Genomic DNA, 16376 nt, shown 5'->3' on the forward strand with positions numbered 1-16376 from the left:
AGTTGACCAAGTTTCTGCTGGGTGCCAAGTTGCTCAGCTGTTAGCCTATTATAGCGCAGAGCATAAAAGGACTTTGGGAAGGGTCAATTGTAGCAATATGACTCCATTTCACAATCCATATTCACTGGTATCAGTAATCCTCTGGGGTCACCGACACATGTAGTTGCTCAAACTTCATACAGAGGGCAGTCGTTATGGAGCACGTGTGGACAGTGGTTTCATGGGAAAACTGGTTCAACTGTAATATCACTTATCTTCTCAAGGTGTGGCTATGGAAATATAAATACACGCAACACACATCCAAATGTGAATTGTCTGCAATAAACTTCACCAGACATGTTAAGGTTAAGTGTTCGAACTTTACGCTTGGTCGTGAAGTTTGCGCTCGCAGATTTGCATATCTTAGGCGAGAGGACTATTGTCCTTGGCAGAGGTCTGCGATCTCCGAGTGCCCTTCTAGTTTAACAATGTAATGCAAGAACAGGCATGAGTGGGGCAGACTCAAAATAGATTGCATGTCTGAAATTTATTACAAGTACATGTCTTTGGCTCCCCTCCAGTTGGTGGCACCCTTAGTGACAGCCTAGCTTTCCTATGCCAGAAAACGGCCCTGATCACTGTCTGTATGTGTCGGGGCCTTGCCATCTAAGCTTAATTAAAGTCACTTTAAGTCGCCCAGGTTGACATCAATACATACAAGATTAAGTGTAGCAATATTGTCTGCCAGAAAGGACTGGAATCATAATTCACAGAATTAAATTCAAGACACATTTTCAGACCTGTGAATAGATCCATCCACCCCCTAACGAACCACAGTGAAACATGATAGTGTGGAAATGTGGGAGTACAACCAACACAAAATTCCTTCTTTTTTTGCTTTGTCCTAAAAAAGATGACCTTTTTGAGGGTTTTTAGGGGATCACATGTCCGCTGGTAAATTAACAAACCAGTTATCTAAAAATGAAACAATGAGCCAGAGGTGATTAAATTATATGTTTTACGCTGACTAAAGACATACAAAACCTTTATGTGCTGAGCCTGAAATGACCACTATGTAGAAATCTACATGGTAGAAGTGTCTGTGCGAAGGGACAAAGTGTTCCTACTTGTTGCCAGTAGAAGGGGTGTAGATTGGCAACGTGAGCTCACCTGCCCCACAAAGAACACAGTGTACACCCACATGATATCTCTGATAAAGCCACAGAGGACCAGCTGGTGAGCTGTTTCATGTTGTGTGGGATGTTGTGCAGTCAGTGAATGAAGACTTGTGCTGGTTCATCACCACCACTGATGGTGCATAAATTGTGTTTTTAGAGTAAAATTATTTGCATGCTAGGTGCTTTGAATGTAGATGAGGCCTAATTCTAGAAGGCATACATTTTGTTGATTTTTGAAAGGCCAAGAGTGTTCATCAACCACGGATGCAGAGCTTAAATTACAATTTATTTAACAGTCAGAATGTCTTTTACATTTTGATGGATAACTAGAGTTTTTGCACATAAACCAGGCGATCCACTCATATTTAAAAATTTTAAAAGAGTAGAGATGAAAGCCTTAAACTGCAACCATGCCTCTGTCCTTTCTTGGAGTAACTCTACTTTTATGTTACACACAAAAACAATGCCAAAATATGCCACAAGATTTTGTGTAATTTATCATTTATCTCTGTTAAAGGTGCCCAGTTAGATTTACATTCAGTCTTACTCCCAAAAAGGCATCGTGTTTGTCCTTAACAACCATGTGCTGTTTAATATCCAATATTTATCTTTCTTGCATTCTTCTGTCTTGAGTCTCTTGCCAGATTTCTATGTTGTTTTGTGTATCACTGTGCAAAGAAACGGTGCATGGTCACGAAAAATGTTGCTCCGGAGGTAAAATGCCAAAGTCACACAATAACACAAATAAACTAACAGATTGAAGCAGTGGTAGACCAGCCTCTCCTGAGTTCTCTGAGGTAAAATCAATGGTTTTGTCTATGGAGTTTGGTTGGTTTGGAGAGAGCAATATTTGGGTTATACTGTAACTGTTTCCTGATTAAAAAAAAGGCTGTCTGACAGCAAAGTAAAGCTGTGAAGATATTCTAAATATGGTGTACACTAAGGTGTATACAACAAATAATCCAAACTATCCCTTGAAAATATGTGAAAAAATCTCCAGCTGCAGTACTTTTCCTCATGCTCCACAACTCCAAGTGGTAACCTAGATTTCCATGTGCATGTGCGTGTGTGTGTGAGTGAGCATGTACCTCTCGGCCAGGCCTCTCTTGGTTAGGCCGGATATAGTGATGGGGTCAAAAGGCTCCTCGGTGCCTGAGATGGTGATACCCAGAGGGCCTCCGTACCGCTTGAGCTCCACTGTGTAGATGATGCTGCCCGACGTCTCCTGCTCATCTGATGCACGCACGCACGCACGCACGCACGCACGCACACACACACACACACACACACACACACACACGTACGTTATTCTAACCTATCAGTTCCAAGGAGCAGACGATACTACCTGACGTGTGTTGCTCATTTGAAACACACACGCTAAAACACCTCAATTCACTGGGTGATACTGCATCATGTTACCTGTTCATTTGAAATGCAGACATACACACACACACACACACACACACACACACACACACACACACACACACACACACACACACACACACACACACACACACACACACACACACACACACACACACACACACACACGCAAACACATTTCATTCCAGAAGTAGGTCAAAACTCTTGTCAAGACAACACGGGTGAGGAAGACACAGTTTCCATGGTAACCATGGAGGAGACTGCCTTGTCATCATGTAGCATGAACACATAATCTCTGCATTTCACTCCCTGCGTGTGCGCGCCGTCCTGCTTCTGCGCATGCGCGTACACCCTCTGAGTCATAATCTAGAATGATTACACAATCCCATCCTGTGTTTGTGCGTCTGTGTTTTTCTGCATCACATCAGAGCTCTCAGTGGAACAGGGTGACATGTCTTTGCAACAACCTGGATGCATCCATTTAATTGACTCATCGAATTGCACAAATCCAAGATGGTGGCTGTGAGATGTGCCACATGCGACTAAGTGGCCAAGCACAATGGTCCTCAGCTGGATTATGACTCAGAAAACCAGGGCCTCTACATGTTGTTCACGATACACACACTAGACCAGAAGGTACCATTTTTCTACATCTTGTCTTGTTATATCCGTTATATTTTTTTGTTAATTATTATTTGTTGTGTTTGTCTGTTATTGTTATTCCCCTGGATTCAATCATTCCCTTTCCAACAGTTTCTGTTTCCCCACTGGTATCTACTGAAATGCATCTTACAGTATCTTCAATGACCTTAAAAGTCCCTAAGTTGTGGACAACAGCACCACCCGGTGGTCAAACTCTGTTAGTGTAAACTGATGCCTCCTCAACATTATTCAGTCAGAGAGACTTTTGCACAGTGCAATGATCCACCCCTCGCTCTATGGTTATCATGTTTCCTGAACCACCATACACAGACTCATCTTGACCATATGCATATGCACACATATACCTGAGTTGTCTTCATCTTTGCGTATCTTTAGCTTGACCAGCTCCTCACACTGCTGCAGGATCTGCTCTGCGTCGTCCCTGGAACAGTTCTCCAGTCTGATGTTGTCGATGGCCAACAGCTTATCACCAGGCTCCAGCGTCCCTGTTCTGAAGGAGAGAAAGAGAAAGAAAGAGACAGAGACAAAGCGAGAGACAAAGAGACAAAGCTTTGTATGAGGTGGTCTGATTGTGTTTTCACCTAATGGGACAAACATACAATAGAATGTCCACCATAGAATAGAATAGAATAGAATACAACAGAACAGAATGGAACGAAACAAAACAAAGCAAAATGGAATGGAACAGAACAGACTCTATAAGATACCTGTGGGCCATGCTGCCCTTCTTGATGTCAGAAATGATGAGGGGCTCTCCTTGCTTCTTACTGGCTGTGGAGGGAGATGACATCACACTGAGCAGCAGCAACAACACAGTAAGTACGAATGCCGTGGATACATGAATTATTATTACTATCACTATTACTACTAATAACACCAATGATGATAGTAACAACATTTATTACAAGTTTAATTCAGAGCTTCATTCGTTTTGATATGGCTAAGCATTTCAATCTGTAATTATAAGTAAGTCATTATAAGTAATAAAATTCTTGAGCAGACTGAGGCACAAAAAAGTTTTAATAGCAGTGGCAAAAATAATTTATTTATTATATCAAATCTCTCCTGTACTCTTATCATATAATGTTTTTGACTGCAAGATCCTTTTCAGTTTCAGCTCAAAACATGTCCATTCAGGAGATGGCGCCATTGCACCGTTCTCTGCCTCAGAGACGCTCACAGTCTGTTATTTATACAGTAGCATGACAGAGTAAAGCTGCAAACTCTCAGATTTTCAGACTCTAATAAACCCTCGATCCCTTCTAGGTTTTGATGTATGTAAGTTAAGGTTGAATCAGACCTATTCAATTACTTTTTTAGAAGGGACAAATTTGCAAAAAGTAATGTGCCGAGTGGCCATACAGTTACATTTACATTACCTAAAGTTAGGAAATTAAATTTGTAAAACAATGTACCTCTTTCTTCTGGCATCAGATTCTTTTATTTTAACACATTAATGCTGGTATGTTACTGTTTCATATACTCTTTCTCATGATCTCAGCCAAACTGAGGATTCTGTTGAACACATTCCTGGTCTCAATCTCTACAATATGCATGTAAGTATTTATATGGCTTTACTCCAAATATTTAAAACATTTCCAGGTTCAACAGTTTACCTGGCAACGAGATCATGCTACTTGAAATATAAGAGCACATGTTGGCACACTGATGTATCCACACATTCCAGACTAACAGTAATTAAACACTGAGTGCAGGTCACTCTGAGTGAAGTGAGAGTGTTAATCACTCTCTGGACAGCAGCACTAAAGCTTTTACAGTGAAGTAGGTGACTAATAACTTTATGATTACAATGAAACCCTCGACTGGAAGAACAATAACAACATAAACTGGATCCACTATGTTTACTATATGTTGGTAGTTCAGTAAAAAGTGTCTACGTCACAGCTTGGTAATAGTCCTAAATGAAGTTTTACATTTTGCGGCACGTTTGTTAACACTGTAACGCCAAAAGTATGTGGACACCTGAACATTGCAGCCATATGTGATCGCTGATCTCATCCTGAAACAGTGGGTCTTATTCTGCTGCTGTAACAGCCTTCACTCTTCTGGGAAGACTTTCTGCAAGATTTTGGAACTTGGCTGCAGGGATTTACTGCCATTTAGCTAAAGGAGTGTTGGTGAGAATTGGCACTGATGTCGGGCAGTAAGATCTGATCCGTGATGGGGGTCAGAGTCAGGGATCTGTCAAGTTCTTTTACTCCAAATTGTGAAAAAACAAAACAAAATGAGGGGGTGTGTGTGAGACAGGGATGAACTTCAATAACCTCATGTGGTAGTGATAGCTGATTGCTACTTGAGTCTGTGCCCAGTTGCATTAAATCACTTAGTCTAAGATTTACCTTATATTTGCATGTAGAGCTGCATAAAATTAACATAAGAATTTCCTTAGGATGTTGTACAGCAAAACCCTTTAATTTTTAAGTGTTTGTCCTTAGCTACTTAAGTATTCCCTTATGTGTTGCTAGAAGGCCCTTAGTGACCATTTTCCTCAGAAAACGGACCCATAACAGTCACTTAAAAGTGAATTTATTTATTGCACAACAGACAATGGCTGAATTTATGATAATTGAAGAGGAGGAGATACCAAGACGCTAGCCAGACGTTAACATAACTCTCATATATTAACATCAGTTCTATAGTTTTAGTCTGTTAGCTTATCTTTTGCCATGTCTTTTTTTATAGACATTGTAAATTTTCTTTAATTTTGGACTTTCCAGAACAACATTCTCATCCTCTGTCCTGTTTTGCTTTCTTTTTCTTTTTTTTCTCTTTCTTGTCCATTTTGGAGAAGATAGTTATCACAGTCTAAGTGTGTTAGCTAAGCTAGCAAACAACTGACACAAATGCTGTTAAGAAATTAATAATGATTAACATTATTAATATATATTCATATTTATTTAACTTTTTTCATAACAGTTTCTTGAACTGATTTTCATTTATCACTTCTGTAGGCCTAAAGTGATTCTTAAAAACTCCAGCTGATTTAGTATTACATCAACTAAAATGTGCATCACAGCCTTTATCTACAGCTCAGCGCCTTGAGTGGCTAGTGTTGAGTCTCCCTATGCCAGCTAAAAAAAGAGAAGTCTCAGAGGAAAATAGAGAATTTAATAGCTGTGACTCCAAACAGATTTTCCCCCCCTTTCTTTGGCCAAAAATAGCTCCTGTGAGAATAAAGGCTGCAGACCTCCAGCCATAACACTCAGATCAGGAGACAGAAACTTCATGCAATGGTCCTGAGTAAACCGCTTAACTTAAAGTTCATACAAAGTTTGTCCCTCAAGCAAAATATTTCAAGATGGTTTACGCAACCAGGCACTGGCTTCCACAAATCACTGTGTGCTGTAAGCATAAAGATCTGGATTTATTGCAACAGTGGCCTCAACCAAACCACGACAAACAGCCTCAGAGCAAAAGATCACAAATGTTCAGGGCTGTCCACATACTTTTGGCCTTGTACTATGAGGCCAGTGTCTTGTGATTAGTGTCATCAGAATGAAAAACAGACTGTGAATGTGTGACCTGGTATCCATACCATTTTATAAACACTGCTGATGTTAACAGTAAAGCTTTCCTGCAGGCTATAGTTACCCTGACAAATGTGTGTGCCTCCTTGTGTGTGTGTGTGTGTGTGTGTGTGTGTGTGTGTTTCTAAAGAAGTGCAGGGTGGTCTTGCCTGTCGGCAGCCGTTCAAAACAAAGCATATGTCATATGACCAATGTTTGAGTGTCCCTACCACTGATGGTGAGCCCCAGCTCCACTCCTCTTTTCTTCGGCAGTTTGACATGGAAAGTGCCGCTGCTAGGCACCACTGACTCTGTGACACAAACACACAGACAGACACACACGGTGTTAAACACATGCAGAAAAGCCATTAATATTGAAAAAAAAAATGCAACAAATAATTCTTTTCATCCCGCTTAACATTTGTAATTACAAGACATTTAGCTCTTGCTCTTATCTTCTCTGAATTGCTCTTCTCCAGGGCAAACAGCGACTTCAAATCCGCACTGTTTGCCTGCGTGAGTCATAATACTAATTCCACCAGTAAAACAACCCTGCATCCCCACACAAACACGGCGAGTGCAAGTTGCGAGCGGAGCAACCACTTAAGACTTTTTAACAAGCTATTTGGATCAGCTCGTCACTTCAGGATCCTTCAAGCTCGCAGAGAAGCTCTTATCATCGACACTGCAAACATTTCTTTTCCTCGAGAGCTGCGCGAGAGAAGGCTCTGATAATCTGAACAACGATGTCAAAAAATGTGGCAATGAACATTGCGTTATTAGCTGTCCATCAGTCAGATTTCCTTGCGAATCAAAGTGATTTAATTTCATGAGCAGTGCTCTGCCTGCCAGCTACAAACAGTGGATGATAATTTTATTCCATTCAGAGCTGCCTGTCTTATTTTTTTCTAAGACTTCAAGAGTAAAGTCTTAAATATTATGCTTGGGAATTGACTGCATCATCTTCTGGGGTTAATGATAGGGTGAGAAATCATTCTAATTTCTCTCTGTTTATAGGGTAAATGCTAATTTCATAATTATTGCCGGCTACGTTAACTCATTAAATGATGCAACATTATGAAAGGCAATGCCAAAACAGTGGAAAAACATAATGTGCTGCACTGCTGAAATCAAGTGAAATCAAATCCACAGTGTGAGCATAATGCAAAAAAGTTTCAATAGTTTTCACAAAACAAACTATAGAATGATGAAAAGTCAGGCGTTTACACGGGTGTATTCATTCTATAGAATGTGCTTTGCAAATGTTTTATGAGGAAAGAAATGCGTTAAAGAGCTGGTACACAATGAGATGTGTGAGTAAAACTAACTTTTGTTGACAAGAAAACTCTGCAGGGCACCTTTAAATTAACTTTAACAAAACAACGTCAAAGCCAAGTTGTCTCTTCGAATGTTCATCTAAAAGTTAAAATGGAAAAATAATGGAAAAACAGCAGAGTGCTTCTTCCTACAGATCCCACCCACAAATCTGCAATCAGCAGATTCACTTCAAAAGAATAAAACTTGGACTATTATTCATCTGTGTGAGTTCAGAAACCTTTGTCAGAATGCGTTTGGGTGCGACTTCTCTTCGACAAAGAAATCAGAGCTAAGGACGGTAATAATACACAGCTTTGAACTCGTGGGGTGTAATTGCAGTTGTTACATTTTCATGGGGTTAAAAGCATTTAGATGGGGGCATGAAGAGCTGTAATCATTGTGTCCACCCCTGCCTGCGGTGAGACTAAAGCTTTCAGCAGCTCAGTTTGACCAGTTCATTCTGTGTGTGCAAACGTGTCTCTTTGCATATTAAAAAAAAAAAAAAAAAACTGTGTGTTTGTTAATACAGATTGTACAGTTGCTCCATTCTCTGTAATTATAAGCAGACTTTTATTGACAAGCAAAAATTGCAGCAACCTTACTTGGCGTCTGACACCGTGTTGTTGCAACAACAGGTCCGACACAATCTATAATATTCCACAGTTGGCACAAGCTATAATAAAGTCACACTTCAGCAATACAGCGGATTAAAGTCTGCGGGAGAGGTAATACATCGTGGTGTGATGATACAAGAGAGAGAAATCTGAGAATGTGGCAAACTTTTTGTTCATGTCACAAACCTGCTACATCGAACTCTATCTCCAGTGTGACCTTATTGGTCAGCGCCGCATCTCGGAGCAGCTGATTGGCCTCCTCTAGTGTCCCGTCTTCTGTGGGGATTCCATTGATTGACAGGAGGCGATCTCCAACCTGCAGCAGGCCACACCTACGACGGGAGTACATTTCATTTATCTTCATATGTTATTAAGATTATACAAGAAAAGATTAAAAGCATTTAAATGTAAAACTGGTTCCTGTTCTGCAGCACATAAAAGACAGAATCACATCGCAATACAAAATCAATCAACAGAAACAAAACAACACAACATAAAACAGCTCCACAGAGAATAAAGACGACTTAAGACTTCGAGTGGGTAAGATGGCATGTGTTGAATCAGTGGTTGCAGGTGTGTCATTCCATCGGAGTGTGTTTATATGCCTGTTGGGAACATGTGCAGAGGTTACTGCTCCAGTGAAATATGGGATCTCGTTCCTGGTTTTATTTCATGTGTGTAGGGAGAAAAGATCTATCACCACAGCTGTTTGTAAAGCTGGTACTGGAGTAAGTGCACGTGAGAGTGATCTAGTGATGTACTCCTGTCTTGTGTTCGGTCTTGGAAGTAGAGCAGTGAGTGAGTGTGTTTCAGATTTTTTCTGGATCTGAAAAATCAAGTGCAGCGGAGTGGTGAGGCCAGAAGGGAAGGTTGCCATGGAACTTATTAACTCTGTTCTTTGTGGAAAGGGACAACATTGAGAGACGGTATGATACTGTTGAAAGAATGATTGCATGTGATATGTGTCCTAGACATTATGGGTAAGATAATGTTTTGCAAAATGAATAGGGTCAGACATAAATATAGATTTCTTAAGCCCCAGTTAAACAAAGCAGGCAGCAGCTTGCAAAACACAAGGCACATTGTACTGGCTGTTTTTGTTGAAGCTGCTGTTAATTAGAAAAAGAGCAAAATGTGTTTTTTACTTGCTGCTAGGAACCAATGACTCAGCTTAGCCTGATCATGATTTGCTATGAAGTAAACTCTGATCTATAACCTTATATTTTGGTTAGCTAGAAGTACTTAACTTCCCAGTTAGCTCATACTAGTTAGCTACCTAAACATATGTCTAAATAAAGACAGAGGACACCTAGTCTGGCTCTGATTAAGGGGCTAGTGGCTGTTTCCAAATATTACGCTGGACACAGGAAAACAGATGCTGCTTTGAGTTGATTTTTTTTTTTCAGCTTAAGGCGTTCAGACCACCCCTGCAAAAACACCAGGCGCCTGGGGCACATTAGCAGTGTGTAAAACACTCACTGCCTAGAGAAATAAAACTGGAAAAAATCACCTTCGATTACCAAAACTGTGGGAATACGTACATTCTGTTTTTTGACATCGAAAAAAAGTTTTGAGTTTATGACATTGGGGTTTGAATCAGAAAGAAAAAGGACAGTATCATCTGCATACAGTAGACAACTAGAGTGTTGATGATATCACAAAGTTTGGAAACACTGAATATATCTTTTTCTAAATATCACAGTTTAGCGCTTTGAGGTTGTAATCCCACAAATCCCTTGACTGTCAGCTTTCAGATGTTGTGTTACCGGTACAGCAGCATGCATGACAAACTATACTGTACCATTTTACCACTGATTCCCCCTCACCTCTGATATCCTCCAACACTGTCAATTTTTCCAACTTTTCAGTTACTGCACTGCTCTCTAAAAAAATGTCTGCAGTCGTGACTGTTAATGTGCAATGCTCTTAGGCTCTTTTTTCATTTCAGAGCTGGATTTTTGGTAATTTGTTAAAAATGTAAATGTGATTTTGAATGAGATTTTTTTTGTCTCTGGAAGTGAAGCTCTGGTTTCACTTTGACTCTCCATAGACAGAGGATGAGATTTTGTTCAAAGCAATATCTTTTCTCGTTGGACTGGGGTCTTAAAATCTGAGTTAATTTGAATTAAAACTTGTTTATTTCACCTGATTTTTTTCAGTCTAAATGGTAAATAAAGGTTCCAAAAATCAGAGACAAAAGTTTCCAAAACAAAACAAAACACCCCTGACACTACTTTCTTGAGTGTTTACATGTAGCAAACACACAATACCATGTTTGTGCACCCTGTCACTTTATATCGCCTGAGGTAAAACATGATTATGTAGCTATTTTCTGTGCCTATTTAGATACAATTATCTGCAGGGTTAAAATGCTCCCAAAGGGGGAAGAAAAACTCAAGCACGTAGGTGTGCTAATCGTCAGCCCCCCTGCCTGGGATGCCTTTTCCCTTTAATTCATTTTACAAAGACAGACGACACCAGAAGGAGCCGCAGACTCCCTGCTGTGGCACGTATCACGTTATTTTTAGCCGCTGCAGCTTTCAGTGCTGCTGTTTGGATATTGAAGATTTCTGTTTCCAAAATATCCACCAATTAGAAGCCCCCAAAACCTGGCTCCTCACTACATAAATCAGGGCTGGAATGGAAGTAAAGCACATTAGTGTCGACTATTAAAGTAATGAATCATGTAAAAACCTTTCCTTGGCAAAACAGAGGTATATTACGAAGGAGTCATTACGTCTTTTGAGATATTGGTCTGTGATTCAAGCAATTTTGGAGCTGAAGCCCCTCATACATTATGTGGAAATCTGACTGGATTTCAAGTCGCTCAGAAACCAGAAACAATAGTGCCAAGAGAAAGTAATTTACTTAATGATATGAATCTTACAAAATAATTAATGCACACATCTCAAAGTAAATTAACATATCTAGATCATATCATATTAGTTTTAATTGTTTTTCTCAGTAATGCAACTTTTTCATTTATTTGTTTGGCAGACGCTTTTCTCGAAAGAGACATACAAATGAGATTGGTTGGCCCGAAAGCAAACTGCACTTTTTGTAATTGAAGTTTGGCTCACTTCTGTATGCAGGCAGCACGACAGCAGTGCTACCTTGACTTATGTGGTGTTCACCGGCATTGACCTGCCATTGAAATTAAGCCATTACTCTCCAATGAAAAGAGTGAAGACGCTGAACCTTGTGGCAGTGCTACCAGCGTCAAGAGGCTTTATTTAAAGTCTGTGCAAGGGAACTCAGAGTTTTTTCTTCTAAACTATTCTTCACATGTTTAGGACTTTTTTGGGGGGGTGGACCTGAAAATGGCTCGGTGACACAGTGGTGTCAGCTGTTGCCTCCAATCTGTGTGCTCCAGAATACTTTGGACTAATTTTCTAATTCTCTGCCGTAGACAGGCCACGAAATAATACCATGATCTCTGCAGAAATTTAATAAGCATGGTGGAACATCAGGCTGGGCTACATGGTACACAGAGATGTCAAGCTATGCTGCAACATGTGATTCTAACAGCAGTAACTATTTTTCTGTTTGGTTTCAGGGTCAAAAGTCAACATCATTACAGCAGTTATCCCTTTCTGCACTTTTGGCCTCACTTTCATGCAGTTACTGCCCTTTGGATTTGCACGGTAGGTTGGTTTTTCACTTGTCTGAATACCACACACACACACACACACACACACACAGACACACACACACACAGACACACACACACACACACACACACACACACACACACACACACACACACACACACAGACAGTTGATATATCCTCCATTAAGCCATGAGTGGGTGACCTGCATTAATATACAGCCAGACATCTTCATTATGATCTACTGAGGATTAAATTGCCTGCCAAAGCTATGATCCCTGTCACCTCTGTTTCCCTCTTATGCTCGGGAGCCAGTTAATACCTGTCTTCACTTCTTACCTCTGTTTCTGTCTCATTTTTCAATTATTTCTTTTTGTACAGTTTGAAGAATGGTCTTTACTCCCTCCTTTTGCTTTTCATTCATCTTAATCTTGCAAAGCGTGTTTATATGAGGTGAGAACCTTTCATAATCTACTCTTAATCTGTGGTTTACAATGTTAAATTTAACTAGCAACATACAATATCTGTATATATACCAATACAATACATATATATACCTGTATATGTGCTTGGTCGTGTTTGATTTTACAATGACGCTGCAGAGAACTTTCTGTCTTTCATCATCAGTACTGCAGGTCTGACAAAGTTCAAAGTTTACAGGCTTAAGTCAGGACGAGGATGTGATTGGGTGTGTAAGCACATACTGTATAAAGTGGCCCGTCTCTTTCTGATCCCTCGGCTCAGCGTCCCTGACTGACCACAACTGAGTATATGGGTCCAACAGTAGTCACTGTTCTGACACCAAACTCCCTTTAAAAATCTGACACTTTAGCTGTGCAATGCTACGACAAACTGTATCGCTCCTCGCTGAATATTATCTCTAGCTGCTTCTTAATTGTTAATGTGTTCTTGTAAATTCAGCATTAAATGTAACACATCATGTTTCAACCTTTTCAGGAAATGTCCATCTTCAAATGAACATGTGATAGTGTTAACAATACACACAACCATTTCTAAAAGTTACTTTGTGCTGTTCTTTTGCGTACTTCTACATCTTCTCATCAGTTTTAATCGTTCACTGTATATTTTTGGTCTAAAATGAAATTGTTGCGTTACAGTGAGCTCCACAAATCCCTTCTGGTGGGTTACTCACTTCTAAATGGCTCACTGCTGGCTCAATAATATCACACCACACCATTTTCATTGTGGGGAAAATGAACCAAATGAAACCATCAACATCAGCAGCATAATGAATTCAGATGTTTTGAATACTTTACTGAGATTTATTGGACTAAAACCTTTTGTAGGTGACACTTGTTCCTTTCTGGGTTGGTGTAGCTTTTAGTAATAAGTGTTAGTTAATAAGTATTACGGCTCATATAAGATGATTATAATATTATTATGTGGTCATAACTATACACATGTTAATAATAGCATCATAAACAAATGTAGTTAGATTACAAGACATTTAGAAACCCTTATAAGTGACTTGTTAACAGTTTATAGACTGCTTTTAAAATTTTCTTCTCATATAATCACATTACTAACACATTTACTGCCTTTAACTTGGCTATTATGTGATTGTTAAACATTGACTAAGTTTCATTGTTCCTTTCTGAAGACTAATACATTCTTCATTATGCATTTATTAGCCACTAACTATGTTTTCTGCAGCTACCAGATCTAAAACAAAAACAATGTCTTATTAATTTAAATCACACAATGTTTTAGATTAAATAGTTCAGATTCTCAATTTAACATTGATAATGAGCAGCTTTGTGTTTTCTGGGGGCTGCTACAATATTAAAAATTATTTAAAACTTCCAGCAGCATCGATGCAGAATAATTGCAGGTCAAAACCTGAAAGAAGGACGTCCACGCTGGTCGCCGCTGCACATGATTCATGGGTTTAAAGACTATAGGCTGTGGTTAAGCAAGTGGTGTGAAAGGGTTTATTTGGATTCACCCTGTCTGCGGGTAGGAAGGTACTTATCGATTCCTCCGGCGTGGGCGAGGGGAAGCTAGCTAATTAGTGTTGTTAGCGTGGGCGCTAATGGAGAAAGGAGTGTGGCCTCAGGGTGCAGAAACACACCCAGCACTTAGAGAAGCTGTTAATGCGACGGGAACATCAGTCAGTACGCACACACACATACACAATGCACATACAAATGAGAATTCACACAGAGACTTAAATGACATCGTGAACACATATGCATGAATTAAAGTGCAACATCAGATATAAACACTCTTGTGAACGCACACTTGCACATCGATTTTTTGAAAAAAAACCCCACCTACACTCATGTACATACAGTGAATGCTTAAAAATGTTCATACACCCACACATCACACAGAGCCAAGCAGAGCTCTTAATACACTGCCAACATCAGTCTTACACACACACACCCACACACACACACAAAAACAGTGACGTTCAAATAGACACAGGAAAGCTAAGTAAAGCTCCTAATGCAGCATTGAAGTCAGCACATGCACTCACACGTGTGCAGTTGTGTGGACAAACGCACAAAAAAACATCAGTTTAGCTGTTTTTCAACAGCTGCTATTTTAGGTTCGGAGATTTTAATTATATTTGTAACATTAGTAATCTGAACATCTTATCTTCTTTTCAGACCTGCTTTTACTGTCAGCCTTCTCATTTTCTTTAGAGTTTAGACATTTGCTTAATATTTTATCAATTATAATTACCAACTATCAACAAACAAACAAACAAACAAAACACCAACAACACTGAAAACACTTATAAGCTGATGTATCATCAATATTTTAAATTAAACATCCATGTTTTATTATTTATATTTTCATATGGGTCCAAGTCATTCTTGTGAAAGTCACAAGTTGTTTGAATTGCTTCTCTTCATTTGTTTTACTCATTTGTTTTTTATTGCTTTATTGTTCTTCTTTTATTTACTTATTTTTATTATCCCTTTATTTTATTGCTTTTATTGATTTTTTATTTATATGTATGTGATTTGTATTGTATTTATTTTGACATTCTGCATCCTGCTTTTTACTGTCTTTTCTGTCTTCAAGTATGTTGAAGTTCAGGTTTTTTAATTTGACATGTTAAGTCATGAAATTTGTGTCCAAGTCATGTGACTTCAATCTACACCTCTGCTGTGATATAGATTTCATTATAATATACACATACAGTAGCTGCACATTTGCATAAGTGGAGTAGATCATGAAAAGGTAAAGCTGGCAGTTTGTTATTAAGGAAGTGATAGATTATATATTGCCAAAATAAAACTAGCAGTCGAACTTATAGGCTATGGCAGACACATTTGTAAAGAACATAAAGTTTATTCATGTGAACGTGTGTGTGCTCACCTCTCTGCAGAGCTGTCAGGCTCTATGAATCTGATAAGTGGGGGTGCGGACAGTGTTTCTGTGGCGAATATTCCTCCCTGCAGCTGGACCCCAAAGCCATTGAGTGGGTCGCCTGTTAGGACGACCTCACTGGTCTCTACATGAACCACCTGACCACCCGGACCCACCGAACTGGACGCCAGAGACACTGAACACAGGAGATTAATATCTGGATTATTCATTCATTTATATCATATATACCATTGTACCAACAGACTGACAGATATACGTAGCTTACAGGAACTTTTGTGTTCTTTCTTCCTCTGTCGTCGTTTGAGCAGTGAGTTACGTGGACTCATGGGAACTGTAGGCCTGGGCAAGGTGCTGGAGCTCTGGCTACTGGGGCCTGATGTAGTCGTAGAGCCGGGAGAGAAACTAGCAGATACCAGAGCTGCAAAAAAGAGAAAGAAAAGAGGGCACTGTGTTCACTGTTTCCATACTGCAATACATGGGTAAAGATAAGGACCGAATAATAAATGAAGAAAGAAAGTCTGACAGTTAGATGAGTTTGTCTTGTCAAGGTGTGTTTGTGTTCTTACACTTGCAGTAGTCGAGGCTGTTGATGGTGTTGTTATTTGAGGCAGTCCATGACTTGTTGAGGGTGGAGCTTGTGTTGCAGAGGGTGGAGTTTTGAGGGTGACAGTAGTTGACACAGGGGTCCCAGGAGTGGGGGTGGTCCGACTTCTGAACCTTCACTGGAACACACACAAACGA

General features: G+C 39.7%; 1 protein-coding gene across 2 annotated transcripts in view; it reads right to left on the reverse strand.

Annotated features, from left to right (window-relative positions):
• The window catches only part of grip2b (glutamate receptor interacting protein 2b), a 243520-nt gene that overhangs the window by 18878 nt on the left and 208266 nt on the right, over window positions 1-16376 (reverse strand). For both annotated transcript variants that reach the window (XM_084745930.1, XM_084745938.1), the window contains exons 10-17: window positions 16202-16357; window positions 15901-16053; window positions 15624-15810; window positions 8851-8996; window positions 6964-7044; window positions 3914-3977; window positions 3551-3696; window positions 2246-2390 (exon numbers count right to left, since the gene is read on the reverse strand). In XM_084745930.1, coding sequence (XP_084602056.1) covers window positions 2246-2390; window positions 3551-3696; window positions 3914-3977; window positions 6964-7044; window positions 8851-8996; window positions 15624-15810; window positions 15901-16053; window positions 16202-16357 — 1078 coding nt within the window. The remainder of the gene's footprint in view (window positions 1-2245; window positions 2391-3550; window positions 3697-3913; window positions 3978-6963; window positions 7045-8850; window positions 8997-15623; window positions 15811-15900; window positions 16054-16201; window positions 16358-16376) is intronic.

The sequence above is a fragment of the Lutjanus erythropterus genome, chromosome 2 (genome assembly GCF_056507025.1).
Source record: "Lutjanus erythropterus isolate fLutEry1 chromosome 2, fLutEry1.hap2, whole genome shotgun sequence".
NCBI lineage: Eukaryota > Metazoa > Chordata > Actinopteri > Lutjaniformes > Lutjanidae > Lutjanus > Lutjanus erythropterus.